General features: G+C 44.8%; 1 protein-coding gene across 1 annotated transcript in view; it reads left to right on the forward strand.

The window, feature by feature from the left end:
• SLC25A20 (solute carrier family 25 member 20) overlaps window positions 1-18,020 on the forward strand; it is a 108,664-nt gene extending 90,644 nt beyond the window's left edge. The window contains exon 10 of the mRNA XM_029601275.1: window positions 17,180-18,020. Within this exon, the coding sequence (XP_029457135.1) occupies window positions 17,180-17,242 (63 nt within the window). The 3' untranslated portion in view covers window positions 17,243-18,020. The remainder of the gene's footprint in view (window positions 1-17,179) is intronic.
• Window positions 18,021-18,565: the final 545 nt, after the last annotated feature.

Here is an 18,565-nt window from a genome sequence, read left to right on the forward strand (position 1 = left end):
TTAGATCTAAAATTGCTCCCTCTCTCGTCGGTTCCTGAACCAATTGCTCCATAAAGCTATCATTTATTCCATCCAGGAACGTTATCTCTCTAGCGTGACCCGATGATACATTTACCCAGTCTATATTGGGGTAATTGAAGTCTCCCATTATTACTGCACTACCAATTTGGTTAGCTTCCCTAATTTCTCTTAGCATTTCACTGTCCATCTCACCATCTTGACCAGGTGGACGGTAGTATACCCCTATCACTGTAGTCTTCCCTGATACACAAGGGATTTCTACCCATAAAAATTCAATTTTGTATTTAGTCTCATGCAGGATGTTTATCCTGTTGGACTCTATGCCATCCCGGACATAAAGCGCCACACCTCCTCCCGACTGCTCCTCTCTGTCATTGCGATATAATTTGTACCCCGGTATAGCACTGTCCCATTGGTTATCCTCTTTCCACCATGTCTCTGAGATGCCAATTAAGTCTATGTCATCATTTACTGCTATACATTCTAATTCTCCCATCTTACTTCTTAGACTTCTGGCATTAGCATACAAACATTTCAAAGTTTGTTTTTTGTTTGTATTTTTATTCTGCTTTTTAATTGATAGGGATAAGTTAGAATTTTTTAGCTCAGGTGAGTTTTTAGTTACAGGCACTTTTCTAATTATTGGAACCTCACTGTCGGGATGCCCTAATTCTAATGCATCATTAGTATCCTTTAAAGATACATCTCTCCGAACCATGCGCTGCTGAGCGACTGTCGGCTTTCCCCTTTGTTCTAGTTTAAAAGCTGCTCTATCTCCTTTTTAAAGGTTAGCGCCAGCAGTCTGGTTCCACCCTGGTTAAGGTGGAGCCCATCCCTTCGGAAGAGACTCCCCCTTCCCCAAAAGGTTCCCCAGTTCCTAACAAAACTGAATCCCTCTTCCTTGCACCATCGTCTCATCCACGCATTGAGACTCCGGAGCTCTGCCTGCCTCTGGTGACCTGCGCGTGGAACAGGGAGCATTTCAGAGAATGCTACCCTGGAGGTTCTGGATTTAATCTTTCTACCTAAGAGCCTAAATTTGGCTTCCAGAACCTCCCTCCCACATTTTCCTATGTCGTTGGTGCCCACGTGTACCACGACAGCCGGCTCCTCCCCAGCACTGTCTAAAATTCTATCTAGGTGACGCGTGAGGTCCGCCACCTTCGCACCAGGTAGGCATGTTACCAGGCGATCCTCACGCCCACCCGCCACCCAGCTATCTACATTCCTAATAATCGAATCACCAACTATGACGGCCGACCTAACCCTTCCCTCCTGGGCAGTAGGCCTTGGGGAGATATCCTCAGTGCGAAAGGACAATGCATCACCTAGAGAGCAGGTCCTTGCTACAGGATCCTTTCCTGCTACACCTGGTTGGTGCTCTCCCATTATGAGACCTTCTTCCTCCAAGGCAGCACCAGGGCTGCCAGTCTGAAGTTGGGACTGGACTACTATGTCCCTGAAGGTCTCATCTATATACCTCTCTGTCTCCCTCAGCTCCTCCAGGTCTGCCATTCTAGCCTCCAGAGATCGGACTCGTTCTCTGAGAGCCAGGAGCTCTTTGCATCGCATGCACATGTACAACTTCTCACCGGTGGGTAAAAAATCATACATGTGACACTCGATGCAAAAGACTGGGAAGCCCCCCTCTTGCTGCTGGACTGCTGCCTTCATCTCAATTTTGATCAGTTCCTAGTTAAGTTTTAGGTTGCTATGGGAGTAGGAATGTGTCTAAGTTCCTTTAAATGTATTAGTGAATTCACTATATGTCTGGTAGTGGCCTACTGGGGTCTGATCAAATTCTCAATAAAGTTTTTGTTGATGGGTTTTTTTTTGTTTTTTTTTGTGCAAGTGGCACCTGCCTATAAATTAAGGGATGAGCTTGGGGTGGGTGGGCGAGGGGTGGGAGGGTTGGGAATTTAGTTAGTCAGCCTGAGTGACTCACAGCTCCCTTGATTAACAAATGTTGTTCCCTATTCAAACCTAATCACACTACCTCAACACCTTTCCAAGGTGAGTAACTGAGCTGAACTATTCAACTTTTTTACTTTGGTATATACTGCTCCTAGCTTATTTCTAGCTTCTTGCTACTTTTTTGTGGTTGGTTTTTTTTTTTTTTTGTGGGTTTTTTGTTTTTTTTTTTTGTTTTTCAATACAATGCACTCAGTTAGTTATTATTAAATAAAACACTTAGCTCTTTAAAAGTCTGGAGGACACTTTAATAGTCAGGCAGACTTTTAAAAAATAAACACACTACCTACTGCTACCTTATTGACTGACTATTTAAAAATGCAAACAGTCTAACTTGTTTATTCACTACCTGACTATTAAAGGCACAAACACACAAACACACTAAATAATATTCCCAAATAGTTAACTTTGCCCCAATACTTTTAAAAAAGTCAATGTCAATGTCCCAAGCAAAAACTTACTGATTCCTTTCAGCCACCAGCAAGGTGATCCTCTCCTCTCAGTGTTTCCACTGGAATGTGGTTTACTGAGCTCTTTCCTTCTAATTTATAATGTGCTTCTAAAGGGAATTAGTGCAAAATAATCCCTTAGGAGATGTACACTTCAGTTAGATTTCCTGCGTGACCTTTCAGTTAGATTTCCTGCGTGACCTTTCAGTTAGATTTCCTGAGTGACTCACTGCTGTGCTGATTAACAAAATGTAGGGAAGTTTCGGTACATCCCATGGTCTGGACTGATCCGGGTACGTACAGGGAAAGGAAAATTGGTTCTTACCTGCTAATTTTCATTCCTGTAGTACCATGGATCAGTCCAGACGCCCTCCCATGATCGATCTGTTCTGTCCGCTCAAAGTTTTTCTTCCTTTACAGGTTCCTGGATCCTAGATACCTGAATCTCTTATTATTGCTTTAAGGCACCGGAAGCATCTACTAGATGACAATGATTTTCTATGCAAGAGCGATCTTATACAGAATTCTTTCAATGGTTCAATTGTTCACTTGTTCAATTTATCAGTTTCTGGTTGCTTGCTTGATCTTTTACGAGTTAAATCTGCGTTATTTATTATTTATTTATTTAAAAGTTTTTATATGCCGTTATTAAGTTATTTACCATCATAAAGGTTTACAATAGGGCACATAAAGCAAAGAGAATATATAACATACTTTACATAGAGTGTGCCATTATTATTCGGTAACAAAAATCACATTAAGTATAATATGGTTTATGACGTTGAATTTACATTAATGAAGTTCTCATGGGAGATTATATGTTTTATTGCTATTCAACCTGTCGGTTTGACTACAATTATCAGAGGGATAAAATAATTTCCAGATAGTATCTGGAGATTGTGTACTGGGTGCTCTATGTCCGCTTATCCTTCTTTATTTGCTTGCATCGTTCTCTTTATTGAAGGTTTGTTTGAAAAGCCAAGTTTTGAGGTTTGTTTTGAAAAGTTTATGATTTCTTTGAAGTCTTAGCTCAAGGGGCATCGTATTCCATAGTATGGGACCGGCCAGGGACAGTGCACGTTCCCTAACCTGGATTAGTCTTGCTGTTTTCACAGATGGAATGGTTAAAAGAGCTTTGTTTGCTGATCTTAAATTTCTTTGTGGGACATGTTCGCGAAGTGCTGTGTTCAGCCAGTCTGCTTTTTCGTCATGGATTAGTTTTGTGTATTATGCAAAGAGCTTTGAACTGAACTCTTTGTTCTATGGGTAGCCAATGTAGTTCGGCAAGTGTATCTGTGATGTGATCTTTTTTTACTTTTTCCAGTGAGAATTCTAGCTGCAGCATTTTGTAATATTTGCAGTGGTCTAATCATAGTGTAGGGTAAAGCAAGTAGTAAAGCATTACAGTAGTCAGTGCTTGCAAATATCAGTGATTGAAGCACTGTGCGAAAGTTTGGCAGTTATAGTAATGGTTTAAGTTTTCTGAGTATCATGAGTTTAGCATATCATGAGTTTAGTATAATTTTTATACTGAAGGGGTGCAGGGTAGGTGCTGTCCTGATAGAGGATACCCTTTCAGTTTTGGTCTGTCTCCATCTGCTGGACAGGAGGCTCAACCCACGGTCTGGACTGATCCGTGGTACTACAGGAACAAAAATTAGCAGATAAGAACCAATTTTCCTTTACATCATATTTACCGGTTCAATTACAATGGAGAGTTTAACAATGCATGTAGCTGGGAAGGCTCAAAAATATAGCCCGTCGGGGTAAGGCCTCTTGTTCCGCTCGCCCCTCTCGGGCTCCTGCGCCGATCGCCGGCCCTTCTCTGCAGAAACTCTCCAGCTGCTTACCATCCGGTAAGGCCGCGAACATCCGCCCTCTTCGGCCTCGACCCGGGCCGCGAGCCCTCGCTTCCGCCGGCCTAGACCCGAGCCGTGAGCCCTCGCCCGGAACCGCCATCATAGAAAAAGAGACGCCCACGAAAACATCGCGGCGGTGACGTCAGAGGCGCGACCGACCGGCGGGGTATTTAATCCACCACCCTCCCTGGCGTCGCGCGCACGAAGGAGCGCGACAAAGGGGCCTGCCCCTTTGTTTCGCCCCTTCGTGTCGCCCCTCGCTCTCCCCGAGCATTACCCCACAAGCACCGTACCAGTGCTAACCCAGCGCTCACCCTACAAACAACCTTCCAGCGCTCACCCTGCAGCAACCATCCAGCGCTCACCCTGCAGCAACCATCCAGCGCTCACCCTGCAGCAACCTTCCAGCGCTCACCCTGCAGCAACCATCCAGCGCTCACCCTGCAGCAACCTTCCAGCGCTCACCCTGCAGCAACCATCCAGCGCTCACCCTGCAGCAACCATCCAGCGCTCACCCTACAAACAACCATCCAGCGCTCACCCTACAAACAACCATCCAGCGTTCACCCTGCAGCAACCATCCAGCGCTCACCCTGCAGCAACCTTCCAGCGCTCACCCTACAAACAACCATCCAGCGCTCACCCTACAAACAACCATCCAGCGCTCACCCTGCAGCAACCATCCAGCGCTCATCCTGCAAGCAACCATCCAGCTAACCATCCAAAATGTATCCAGCTCTTCCAATACCAATTTTGCAACACCACCTCCTACCTAAAAGACCATCTGCCAGACAAGCCCTTCACTACAACTTGAAAACACTCACCCCTATTCTGATTGCACCAATCACCCAGCTTTTAGGCCTCACCCTCTTTTCACTTTCACTCTTCAATGCACAATCCCTAACAAAAAAATCTCTAATTTTCAATGATTACCTCACCGACGCCAAACCAGATATTTGCGCAGTAACCGAAACATGGCTCAAGCCCTCAGATACAGCTTTAATAAACCAACTCCCTACGCTGACCTATGACTTCTTCTCACTCCCAAGACTGAAAAAAAGAGGAGGGGGAATCCTTCTGGCTACCAAAAAAAGCCTTAACTTCACCCAACACCCATTCAGTTCTAACACAAAACTGGAAGTCGGTTTCTTCACATCACAACATCTTCAAATCCTTCTTGTCTACGCCCCCCCAGGGCTCCTAGAATCCGATGTCTTCCCCCATCCTTGAAATCACCACTACGCTCATCAACCTGGATTCTCCAGCAATCATCTTAGGAGATTTCAATCTGCACATAGACAATCCTTCACCTTCTAACAGCTGCGTAACCCTCCTCACAGCCCTGTCAGCAATGGGATTCCAACAATTAGTCAACGAACCCACACACAAAGCGGGTCACACTCTGGACTTGATTTTCATCAACAAAGGCATTACTACTACATCCAATTTGAAGAACATAAAGGTCCCATGGTCGGATCACACTCTCATCTCTACCTCTTTCGCTCTGAAAGAAACCAACTCTCCTAATATCCGCTCACCTTCATTCCAATACAGGAGGCGATGCCCCCCAGAAGACCTTCACAACCAGCTGGATTCACAGCTCCCTCTATTAGATTTCACCGACCCGAACACTGCCATTCGTTCCTGGAACAACATAACAGAAAACATAGCTAACAAGCTCTGCCCTTCAACTATAAAAAAATCTCACACCAACGCCTCCAACAGACAGCCTTGGTTCACCAATGAACTTAGAAAACTAAAACAAAGCTTAAGAAAGAAAGAAGCGACTTGGCGTAAAACCCCTTGTGACATCACCATTTCTTCATACAAATCCACACTATATCAGTACAAAGCCCTCACCTCAAAATCAAAAAAAGATTATTTTGCATCTAAGATTCACAACCTGGTCTTTGATGCTAAAGCTCTCTTCGCTTATGTCTCCAGCCTCACTCAAACCATACCGCGAGAAATCCCCTGCGACATGGCACAGTCTAAAGCTGATGAACTCGCTCAGTTTTTCCAAAATAAAATCAACAATCTTTTAACTCAACTGCCCTCCAATACCGCTGACGCCTTTCCATTATATCAACACCCAACCTTCAAAAACTCCAGCCTAAACACTTTTGAGCCCGTCTCTTCCACTGAGATACAAGCCATCTTGAGAAGAATGAAACCTTCGTCTCATCCCGCAGACCACATCCCCACCAAACTACTTCTATCTATTCCAGACACAATAGCCACATCATTGACAAACATCATTAACTGCTCTCTAGCCCAAGGATCCTTCCCAGATGATCTCAAAATGGCTTCAATCTCACCACTCCTAAAGAAACCCAACCTTGATCCGAAGGACCCTAACAACTTCCGCCCCATAGCTAACCTTCCATTCATCGCCAAGATCATGGAAAAACTAGTCAACTCTCAACTTTCAAACTACATCGAAGACAACAATCTCCTCTTCGCCCCACAACACGGATTCCGAAAAAATCGAGGCACAGAATCCCTACTTATCTCTTTGACAGACCATATCCTACTGGGCCTTGACAAAGGAAATTCATACCTATTGATCCTGCTAGACCTATCCGCAGCGTTCGACACGGTCAACCACGCTATCCTCCTTAACCAGTTGTCATCCATAGGAATCAGCGGCACCGTCCTTTCCTGGTTTAAAACCTTTCTCAACAATAGAGGTTACAAAGTTAAACTCCAAAACAAGGAATCATCAAGATTCAACTCTGCCATAGGAGTCCCACAAGGTTCGTCTTTATCTCCGACTCTATTCAATATTTACCTTCTTCCTCTCTGCCAACTTCTCACCGACCTCAATCTAAAGTTTTTCCTATACGCAGATGATATTCAAATCATCATCCCTATCAAAGACACATACTCTAATACTCTTGACTACTGGGAATCATGCCACAAAAAAATCAAACAACTACTCAACAGCCTACACCTCATCTTAAATTCCTCTAAGACTGAAATCCTACTCATCTCTCCTGAGAACAACACCTCCAACAGTACTCTTCCTACCAATCTGCCTACCACACAAGCTAGAGACCTAGGAGTAATAATAGACAAACTTCAAGGCACACATCAACAAAACAACCAAAGACTGCTTCTATAAACTCCAGGTCCTGAAAAGGATAAGACATCTTTTCCACGCTCAAGACTTCAGAACGATCATCCAAGCAGTCATTTTTTCGAAACTAGACTATTGCAATTCCCTATTGCTAGGTCTACCATCATCATACTCCAAACCCCTACAGATGGTTCAAAATTCAGCAGCCCGAATCTTGACAGGCGCAAGGAAAAGAGACCACATATCCCCCGTCCTGAAAGAGCTTCACTGGTTACCAGTCTACTTCCGCATCATGTACAAAGCCATAACCATCACCTACAAAACTATACATCAACTCACCACTCTCGATCTTCAATTCCCTCTCCAAACACATAATTCTACCAGACCTACTAGAGATGCTTATAGAGGCTCCCTCCAAGTTCCCCCAGCGAAAACGACCAGACACATCACCATAAGAGATCGCGCCACCTCCACAGCTGGCCCTCTTTTGTGGAATTCCATTCCTACAGACCTCAGACAGGAGCCCTGCCTCCCAACTTTTAGGAAAAAACTTAAGACTTGGTTATTCAAACAAGCATTTCCGGACACAACCCAATGACACATTCCAATGACTCCTAAAACACCATTCCTCTTGTATATAACATTTATTTTGTATACTATATTTAAATTGTATATTGTTTAACCATCTCTTTTCTCTCCTCTCTTCTTCCTTCTCCTAGTTCGGCTACCCTTGTTAAATGTAACTGTACCTTCGGACACCACAGTTCTAGTTTTTGTATATAATGCACTCCTGTTCGATGTAAACCAGCAAGATATGTTTTTCATGATTGCCGGTATATAAAAACTCTAAATAAATAAATAAATAAATAAATAAAATTAACATTATTCTATTTGACCAAACATTTGCATGGATAATGCAATAAGAAAAAGCCCCCCTTAGATTGAACTTTGGAACGCATTAGCAAGAATTTTTTCCTCCGAATTTGGGTAACCCTAGATAAATCAGGGTATACCCAAATTTTCTGACCATATAGTAATTTGGAACGATTACGAAAAAATACACGTAGGACATTTTCTCTGTCCATAGGAAAAGTGAATTTGACAAGCAGTGTTCCTCTTTGATTGATATCAACCTCTTGAAAATACTGCAAAAAATCTGATAGATCCTGTGGGATCCCAGAAGGTATATTATCTTGAGTTTCCTCTGTTTGTTGTTTTGCCAGTAGGTAAGCCTTTACTATCACTGGCATAGCTGTATCTGGAATTTTGAGAATCTGAGAAAAGTAGTTCCTAAAAAGTTCCACCGGAGTATATTCTTTTATTATAGGAAAATTAATGTTCTCACAGGACAAGCAGGATGGTTGTCCTCACAAATGGGTGACATCGAGGATGGAGCCCACCACGGAAAACTTCTGTCAAAGTTTAAACAGAACTTTGACTGGCCCCTACTGGGCATGCCCAGCAAGGCACTGACCCTGCAGCCAGCAGGGGTCTCCCTTCAGTCTTCTTTTTTCCGCGCAGCAGTTGCCACGCGGTGAAAGGAGCTCTCTTACCACGTTCCTGACAGGAATTCGGTTTTTTTCTATCCGAAGAAAATTTGCCCCTCAGGGGTCTCCCTTCGACAAATTTTTGTCACTTTCGCGGAAACCGGTAAGTTTTTTCCCTTTTTTAATCGGCGGCCGTCGATTTTGGCCCTTGAGGCCTGTGGGAACTTACTGAGCCCGCGCCTAAATTTGGCCTTAAGCCATGGCGACGGGGTTCCGTCGATGTCCGGATTGTACCCGGACTATGTCCATCACTGACCCCCATAGGGTTTGTGTTTTATGTTTGGGTAGTGAGCATGATGTCCTGACTTGCACCAAATGTGCCTTAATGACACCTAAGGGTCGCAAGGCCAGGATGGAGAAGATGGGGCTCCTCTTCCATGCACCCACCCCAACGCCATCGATAGCATCGACGTCATCGGAACCGGCACCGTCGAAGTTGCACCACCATCGCCAACCCGCCGGTGACCGTCCACCATCGATGACTTCTCGGCCGTCGACTCCTGTCCCCTCCCCGGATGACCGAGGAGATCGGAAGGATAAGCATCGCCATCGACGGCATAAGTCTCGGCCCGTCGAGGATCCGCAACCATCGACCTCTGAACAGGCCGAGCCACCGAAGAAAAAGCCTCGGTCGGACCTGGCACCGTCCACGTCTCGTTCGCAGGCACCGAGGAAACCCTCACCCTCCCGGGGTGCGGGGGCCGTGATCCCACCGGTTACGGTGGTCCCTCCGGCCCTGCCTCAGCCTCCCTCTCCCGTCGAGCCGGGTATGCTTACCCCTGGTCTCCGGGCAGAACTGGACCGGCTGGTCCAGGAGGCCATCGAGAATGCGATGCGAAGATTCCAGCCTCCACCGGCACCGCCTCCGGCACCGATTCCGGCACCGCCTCAGGCACCGACCTCAGCACCGACTCTGCCACCGAGGATGGAACCGACCACCGAGCCTATAGTGGAAGCGTTGGCACCGATACTAAATCGTATGGAGGCACTTATGCGCGCCCTTCCATCGGTGATTTCATTAGCACCGACTACACCATCATCTCCGGAAGGACATTCATCGACAGGAGAAACACCGTTCCGGATTCCTCCGTCCGGTGTCGTTCCATCGGTGCCTTCACATACCTTTCCACCGATTTATCCTTCGGCTCCATCGATTCCAAGATCGGCACCGATTCCATCGGTGGCCCCGAAGCCCTCGATGCCGTTCACTGTTCCGCTTGCAGCACCGGTTCCATCGATGCCTTTGGATCCTCTACCAGGTCCTTCAGGACAGCAAACCTTACATGACCCTTATGATACCTGGGGTGATGATTCATCTTCAGATACAGATTTACCATCCCCACCATCTCCTACAGAGAGTAGAAAACGATCTCCTCCTGAAGATCTCTCCTTTATAAATTTTGTAAAGGAGATGTCAGAAGTTGTGCCTTTTCAGCTGCAATCTGAGACCGATGACAGGCACCAAATGATGGAGCTGCTCCAATTTCTGGATGCCCCCAAGATCATCGCTTCCATCCCCATTCACCAAGTATTTCTGGATCTTTTAAAGAAAAACTGGGAATCACCTTCATCTGTGTCACCAGTTAATAAAAAAGCTGACTCAACCTACCTCGTTCAGTCAGCACCAGGATTTCAGAAGTCTCAACTGGATCATCGCTCTGTTGTAGTTGAGTCTGCGCAAAAGAAAGCCAAGCGTTTAAAGCCACACTCTTCCACTCCCCCTATCAAGGACAACCAATTTCTTGATAGTGTGGGAAGGAAAGTGTATCATGGGGCTATGTTGATATCTCGTATAGCTTCATACCAACTTTATATGACTCAGTACAACAGAGCTATCCTTAAACAAATGCAGGACTACGCTGACACCTTACCGGACCAATACCAGCCACAGCTTCAAGCCCTCCTTCACAAAGGATTTGAAGCTGGGAAGCACGAGATCCGAACGGCCTACGATATCTTCGATGCTTCCACGAAAGTCTCAGCTACTGCCATCTCAGCCAGACGTTGGGCTTGGTTAAAATCATCCAACCTTCGCCCAGAGGTTCAGGATCGTCTAGCCGATTTACCCTGCTTAGGGGATAATCTGTTCGGAGAACAGATTCAACAAATTGTGGCGGAATTGAAGGATCACCACGAGACGTTGAAACAACTTTCGTCTGTTCCATCTGAGGTATCCTCCAAACCACCACCTAAGAAGGACTCCAAAAAGTCATTCTTTCGGCCACGTCGTTATTACCCTCCGTCGACTAGGCCTCGTCCGGCTCGATCCTCCACCAGACCTCAGCCGCGCCAACCTCGGAAACAAAGACCTGCTGTAGCCCCACCCCCCGGGCCTGCGGCAGGCCTTTGACTTCCCGACTCGGAGCACATGCCATATCCCACTTCCCCACATCCCTGTAGGGGGTCGTCTGTGCCACTTTCTACAGCATTGGATACGGATTACCTCAGACCACTGGGTGCTGGCGATTATCGCACAGGGTTACCACCTCAATTTCATAACTCTTCCGGCAGACTCCCCGCCGCTTCAAGCGTGGAGTCTATCCAGCCATTTGGCTCAATTACAACAGGAAGTATCTCTTCTTCTGCAATCAAATGCTATAGAACCCGTTCCTCCCTCTCAACGAGGCAAGGGATTCTATTCCAGATACTTCCTAATTCCAAAGAAATCAGGAGGGCTACGTCCAATTTTAGACCTTCGAGCCCTCAACAAGTATCTGCAAAAAGAAAAGTTCAAGATGGTAACCCTGGGCACGTTACTCCCTCTGCTGCAGAAGGGGGATTGGCTGTGCTCCCTCGACCTCAAGGAAGCTTATACCCATATTGCGATAACACAATCCCATCGCAAATATCTGCGGTTTCTCGTAGGCCGCGACCATTATCAATACCGAGTACTGCCTTTCGGTCTGGCATCTGCTCCACGGGTCTTCACCAAATGCCTCGTAGTTGTAGCAGCATTCCTCAGGAAGGAAGGTGTCCACGTATACCCCTATCTGGACGACTGGCTGATCAGGGCCTCCACCCCTCAGATTGCCCGGTCCTCCCTACAATTGACAATCAACACACTCCATTCCTTAGGGTTTCTTGTCAATTACGAGAAATCTTGCTTCGTCCCATCTCAAACCTTATCTTTCATTGGGGCAGACTTGGACACCTTACAGGCAAAGGCCTACCTTCCGCTACAACGGGTCCAAACTCTCATGTCCCTAGCTCACCAGCTCCAGTCTCAAAACACTGCCACAGCTCGCCAATTCCTAGTTCTCCTGGGACACATGGCATCCTCGGTTCAAGTCACTCCCATGACCAGACTAGCCATGAGGGTAACACAATGGACTCTACGACAACAATGGATTCAAGCTTTTCAGCCTCTGTCCTCCATAATCACAGTCACACAAGCGCTGCGCCTATCCTTAACTTGGTGGACGACTCAGGTCAACCTCCTTCAGGGCTTACCCTTTCTTCCACCGGATCCGCAAGTTATCCTAACCACCGACGCTTCCCACATCGGTTGGGGGGCCCATGTGGACAATTTTCAAACCCAAGGGTTATGGTCCAACCAGGAAGCCGAACACCAGATCAATTTCCTGGAACTTCGAGCAATCCGCTATGCGCTCCGCACTTTCAAAGATCATCTCTTTCATCAGATAATCTTAATCCAGACGGACAACCAAGTGGCCATGTGGTACATAAACAAGCAGGGAGGCACAGGCTCCTTCCTTCTGTGTCAGGAAGCTGCGCAGATCTGGACGGAAGCTCTCTCCCACTCTATGTACCTCAGGGCCACTTACCTGCCGGGAGTAGACAATGTATTGGCAGACCGGCTGAGCCGTGTCTTCCAACCGCACGAGTGGTCACTCGATCCTCTGGTAGCGACCTCTCTGTTTCACAAGTGGGGTTCTCCCCGCATAGACCTCTTTGCGTCCCCTCAGAACCACAAAGTGGACGATTACTGCTCTCTCATACGGAGCCAGAACTCTCGGCCGAGGGATGCATTCTCCCTCAAGTGGACAACCGGTCTGCTCTACGCATTCCCCCCACTTCCTCTTGTGTCAAAGACTCTCGTGAAGCTACGCCAGGACGGAGGAACCATGATCCTGATAGCACCTTACTGGCCACGCCAAGTATGGTTTCCAATACTCCAGGATCTCTCCATCCGCAGGCACATTCCTCTAGGAATGGACCCGCATCTGCTCACTCAAAACGACGGATGCCTCCTCCATCCCAACCTCCAAGCCTTGTCCCTGACGGCATGGATGTTGAAAGGTTAGTCCTTCAGCCTTTCAACCTTTCAGATTCCGTTTCTCGAGTCCTGATAGCTTCACGAAAGCCTTCCACAAGAAAGTCTTACTCATACAAATGGAAAAGGTACACATCATGGTGCACTTCTCAGTCCCTTGATCCCCTTTCCTGTCCAATTTCCAAATTTTTGGACTATTTATGGCATCTCTCTGAATCAGGTCTTAAAACCTCTTCCATTAGGATGCATGTCAGTGCGGTAGCCGCCTTCCATAAAGGTGTACAGGGTGTCCCTATTTCAGTACAACCCCTAGTAACACGTTTTCTTAAAGGCTTGCTCCATCTGAAGCCACCCTTACGGCCTCCGGCCCCATCCTGGGACCTTAATCTGGTTCTTGGTCGTCTAATGAAACCTCCTTTCGAACCTCTGCACTCCTGTGAGTTAAAGTATCTCACATGGAAAGTGTTATTCCTTTTGGCTATCACTTCAGCTCGCAGGGTTAGTGAATTACAGGCCCTAGTTACCTATCCGCCTTACACTAAACTCCTGCAGGACCGGGCGGTACTCCGCACTCACCCTAAATTTTTACCTAAGGTAGTTTCTGAGTTTCATATCAATCAATCCATTATACTACCTATCTTTTTTCCCAGGCCCCACTCCAACTCTGGAGAACAGACCCTGCATACCCTAGACTGTAAACGAGCTCTAGCCTTTTACCTAGACCGTACAGTTTCTCACAGGAAGAGCACTCAATTATTCGTCTCTTTCCATCCTAACAAGTTAGGACAACCTGTGGGTAAGCAGGCTCTTTCCTCCTGGTTGGCGGACTGCATTTCTTTCTGCTATGAGCAGGCTGGCATTCCTTTCCAAGACCGTGTCAAAGCACACTCTGTGAGGGCCATGGCGACGTCAGTGGCACACCTTCGATCGGTGCCGCTTCCTGACATCTGCAGGGCTGCGACCTGGAGTTCCCTCCATACCTTTGCAGCCCACTATTGTTTGGACAAAGCTGGAAGACAGGACTCCATCTTCGGCCAATCTGTCTTGCGTAACCTTTTTCCAACCTGATGTACCAACACCCTTCCACCTTCCCGATAGGGTGCGGATGCCCTTTCCCAAATTCCACCCCACTTGTACTGCCTATTGCACGTCGTTGGGTGCATTTGGTGCAAGTCAGGACATCCTCAGCTCGGTACTCACCCATTTGTGAGGACAACCATCCTGCTTGTCCTGTGAGAAAGCAAATGTTGCTTACCTGATGTAACAGGTGTTCTCACAGGACAGCAGGATGTTAGTCCTCACGAAACCCGCCCGCCACCCCGCGGTGTTGGGTTCGTTTTGTTTTTACTTTCTAGGCACTGCCTGTAGCTTTGAAAATCAGACTGAAGGGAGACCCCTGCTGGCTGCAGGGTCAGTGCCTTGCTGGGCATGCCCAGTAGGGGCCAGTCAAAGTTCTGTTTAAACTTTGACAGAAGTTTTCCGTGGTGGGCTCCATCCTCGATGTCACCCATTTGTGAGGACTAACATCCTGCTGTCCTGTGAGAACACCTGTTACATCAGGTAAGCAACATTTGCTATCCTCAAATTTAGAAAACGCAGTGAATTTTTAATGTTCTCAACCTTTTTTGAGCAGCTTAAGTTGGATTGTACTAGCTCTGGTTTCTATATTAGTAATCTTAAGTTTTTCCTATACGCAGATGATATTCAAATCATCATCCCTATCAAAGACACATACTCTAATACTCTTGACTACTGGGAATCATGCCACAAAAAAATCAAACAACTACTCAACAGCCTACACCTCATCTTAAATTCCTCTAAGACTGAAATCCTACTCATCTCTCCTGAGAACAACACCTCCAACAGTACTCTTCCTACCAATCTGCCTACCACACAAGCTAGAGACCTAGGAGTAATAATAGACAACCGGCTAAACTTCAAGGCACACATCAACAAAACAACCAAAGACTGCTTCTATAAACTCCAGGTCCTGAAAAGGATAAGACATCTTTTCCACGCTCAAGACTTCAGAACGATCATCCAAGCAGGATCCTCAAATTTAGAAAACGCAGTGAATTTTTAATGTTCTCAACCTTTTTTGAGCAGCTTAAGTTGGATTGTACTAGCTCTGGTTTCTATATTAGTAATCTTAACTTCTTGAGTTGATAATTTAAGTGAGTTTTGCTTTAAGGTATTGTTTGTTTCCAAAACCACTGAAGTAAGAGAAGAGATGGAAGTCTCCAACTTAAAGCATGCCATAACGCATCTAGGGTAATCACCGCTGGCCTAGACAATTTTGAATTACTAACCCGTGCAATTGTAGTCTCACCATCAGTCCAGGAAGGGAGCCTATCGAGCTCTGCAACCGGCAATTGCTCCATATTGGCAGTCACGGAGGTGATCTCAGCATGGCCTACAAAATCTAAGGCACCTTCCGTGATCTGCACCACGGCCGCAGACTCACACATAGACGCAGCCTCTGTTCTCCCTGCAATTTCCCGTCACTCGCATGCAGCCGTCGGGTTCCCATGGACATCATCATCCAAAGGTATTTTGGAAACCAAAGTTCCCAACTTTGGAGGTGAGGGTGTTACCTGTGCTCCCGGGCTGAGAGAGATTTCATTGGCCTGTAAGGAGGGACTCCGCCCAACGTCCCTCTCTACTCTGTCATCGCTTCAGGATCCTGAACTGGTGTCGCACCAAATAACTCCAGGATTTTTGGTTGAGTCGAGCCAGGGAGGAGAGAACTGGATACAATCTCCCTTAACCTGGCTTTCCGTTTAGTATGCGGCATCTGTTTGCAGGAGAAAATGGCAACAAAGGAAATTCTCCATTGAGCTTCTTGGTGTCCGTCTCAATTGGTGGCCATCTTGCCCCCAGGAAGTATATTTCTAACTTGTAATTTTTAGAAACTTTTAAAATTTGTTTCAGAAAGAAATTAGTTACACTTGGATTTCAGTTGGTAGGACTGTGCGAGAGGAGCTTATCAAACATGTGAATGTTCCTATTTTGTGGAAAAGTACAAAATGTAGAATGGTGTTGACATGATGGAAGGCATATAGCTTTTGACAGCTCGTCATGTGCATTGTTAATCCATTAAAAATGATCTTGTTTATTACTTGTTTTTGACCTTTATTTCTACAACATACCAAGCATATTATTTTATCCAAGAATTGAAAGAAGAAACTTTATATTTTTGCTGGAATAGAATGAAGGTGGATATATATATTTTTTTATTTTTAGCAGCACTGATGAAGTTTTTTACAAATTCCAGATTTAAAAAATATGCTAGCTCTTTCTAAAAGAAGCAAGCATTATAATACAGCAGAATAAAAGATCAATTGGCCTATCCAGTCTGCTCTGCTATTCTGTCCACACTGGTAAGGATTGATCCCAGCTGCCAGCTATCAAGGTTTTCCTGCTTGTGGGCTGTCATTCCTTATCTAAACCAGTTTTTGTTATCTTCTTAGTTGGTTCTTTACTATCTTGGGTAGATGAGCATACAACATTTCAACAAAAACATTTCTAAAATCCTAAATAGATATTTTAAAATTGGCAAAAAATGAAGTTTTGCAGTTGTATTGGGGGAAAAAACTAATATAGCTTTTATTTTAATATTTCTTTGATTTATGCATATCTGTACACTTTTTTACCCAGTCCTTTCATTTGCCCTTAATGTATTTGGGGTGAGCATACAGTTGAAATAAGTCTCAAATTTTCAGTATCTAAGGCAGGGATGCTTAAGTCCTCAAAGACCTAAAATGTGCAGTCTGCATGATACAATGAAAATTCATAATGTATATTTGCCTAGATGTAGTCTAAGATAATGTATATTTGCCTAGATATAGTCTTAAGAACTAAGTTAGTTTACATATTTTGGTTACCATGAAAACCAAACATGTTTTAAAGCTTTCAAAATTGGGGGTTTAATAGCCCAGATTTTGGGTAAAGTGCACCATCAGCTTCAAGCAGCTCTTTTGAAGTTGTCTCATTTGAACATGGTATATATCTGTTTCTAGGCCTGCTTCCTTGGTTTTGAGGTTGCCATGAAATTCCTTAACTGGCTTGTACCAAATATGTGACCATCAAGAACTGGATTCTGAGGATTTCAGAGAAACCCAGAAGTTCAACAGTGAAGAAAGAAGAGGATGTTTGAATTAAAGGAGAAAAGCAAGTGGGAATTCAGAGTGCAACGATTTAGATACTATTAATATAATTTGCCTTACCAATAACGTTTGGATGATAGTAATCAGGTGCCATTCAGCGTCTTGAGCCATAGCTTTGTGATTTTGTAGAACCAAATACAATGCATTTCTGGCACTGTGTACTGGGACTGTTACAGTGGTTACACATGATAAACACTTATTTCAATTTTTCTGTGGTTTAAAAAAAAAAGAAGAGAACCTTGATTTCATCTTTTCTGTAACCCAAGTAACATAGGCAATCTTTTTTTTTTCCAGTATACTCCAGAAGTTACTAGACATCAAAATCTGAATGTTCCGAATTAGTTTGAGATAACTGTAAAACTAAAAAGTTGGTGGTAGCTAATACCTCTTCATTTTAGCTGATCTCGGACCAGAGGCAATTTTTGGGTCATATTTTATATACATTTAGGTTAAAATGATATTAAGTATGCATAAAATGGCACTTGAGGATTCATAAGTAGTGTCATGCCTTTGATTAGCCTTTTTAACTGCCCTGGTAAAGAAATACAAAGTTGACTGGTTTTTGTTTTGTTTTTAAAACATAATCAGAGAATAAAATAAGAGTAAAGATATGCAAGACAGGTCTTGACTATTCCAGTCATAAATGGATGATGATCTTTATACAAATGTAATAAACTTTGCCTCATCTCCTTACCATCAGAGTTTCATGTTTTGCTGATTTTCAACATGGTTTATTAAGCAGTAGATGCAAAGCTATTTTTCTTAAGGCAGGAGATAAAATGCAAAATTTGTGTACATTTGTAACTCTTTGAAAATTGTGTCCTTTCAACATGGTTAAATTCAGAGGATTCTCATCTGAAAGGAAGCATTTCAGTATTCTGAGTAATTGCTGCAGAAAGATTTTAATTAAATGTTAGGCTATAGAGGGGGCTGTTAATGGTGGTCCAGCTTCTTCCCAAGAATGGCAATCTTTATTACTTTCAGGACTTGCAGAGCTCCTTTTGAATTTACCTACAGGGATTTTTATGACTATCTCCAAGTTTGTCGTCATATTTTGTCATTGAATCATTCAGACCAAAGTGCTGCTAATGGTATATTTTGAAGGGCTGGTTTGACCTAATTAATTCCAACAAGATTTCACTGTCTTCCATATATAAACTTTTGATAGCTCTAGATAATATTTGGTCTTTTATAGAATTGTGAAACCAAATGGACACAATTACTATGTCTTCAAAACTA

This window comes from Rhinatrema bivittatum, chromosome 4, assembly GCF_901001135.1.
Source record: "Rhinatrema bivittatum chromosome 4, aRhiBiv1.1, whole genome shotgun sequence".
In the NCBI taxonomy this organism is placed as follows: domain Eukaryota; kingdom Metazoa; phylum Chordata; class Amphibia; order Gymnophiona; family Rhinatrematidae; genus Rhinatrema; species Rhinatrema bivittatum.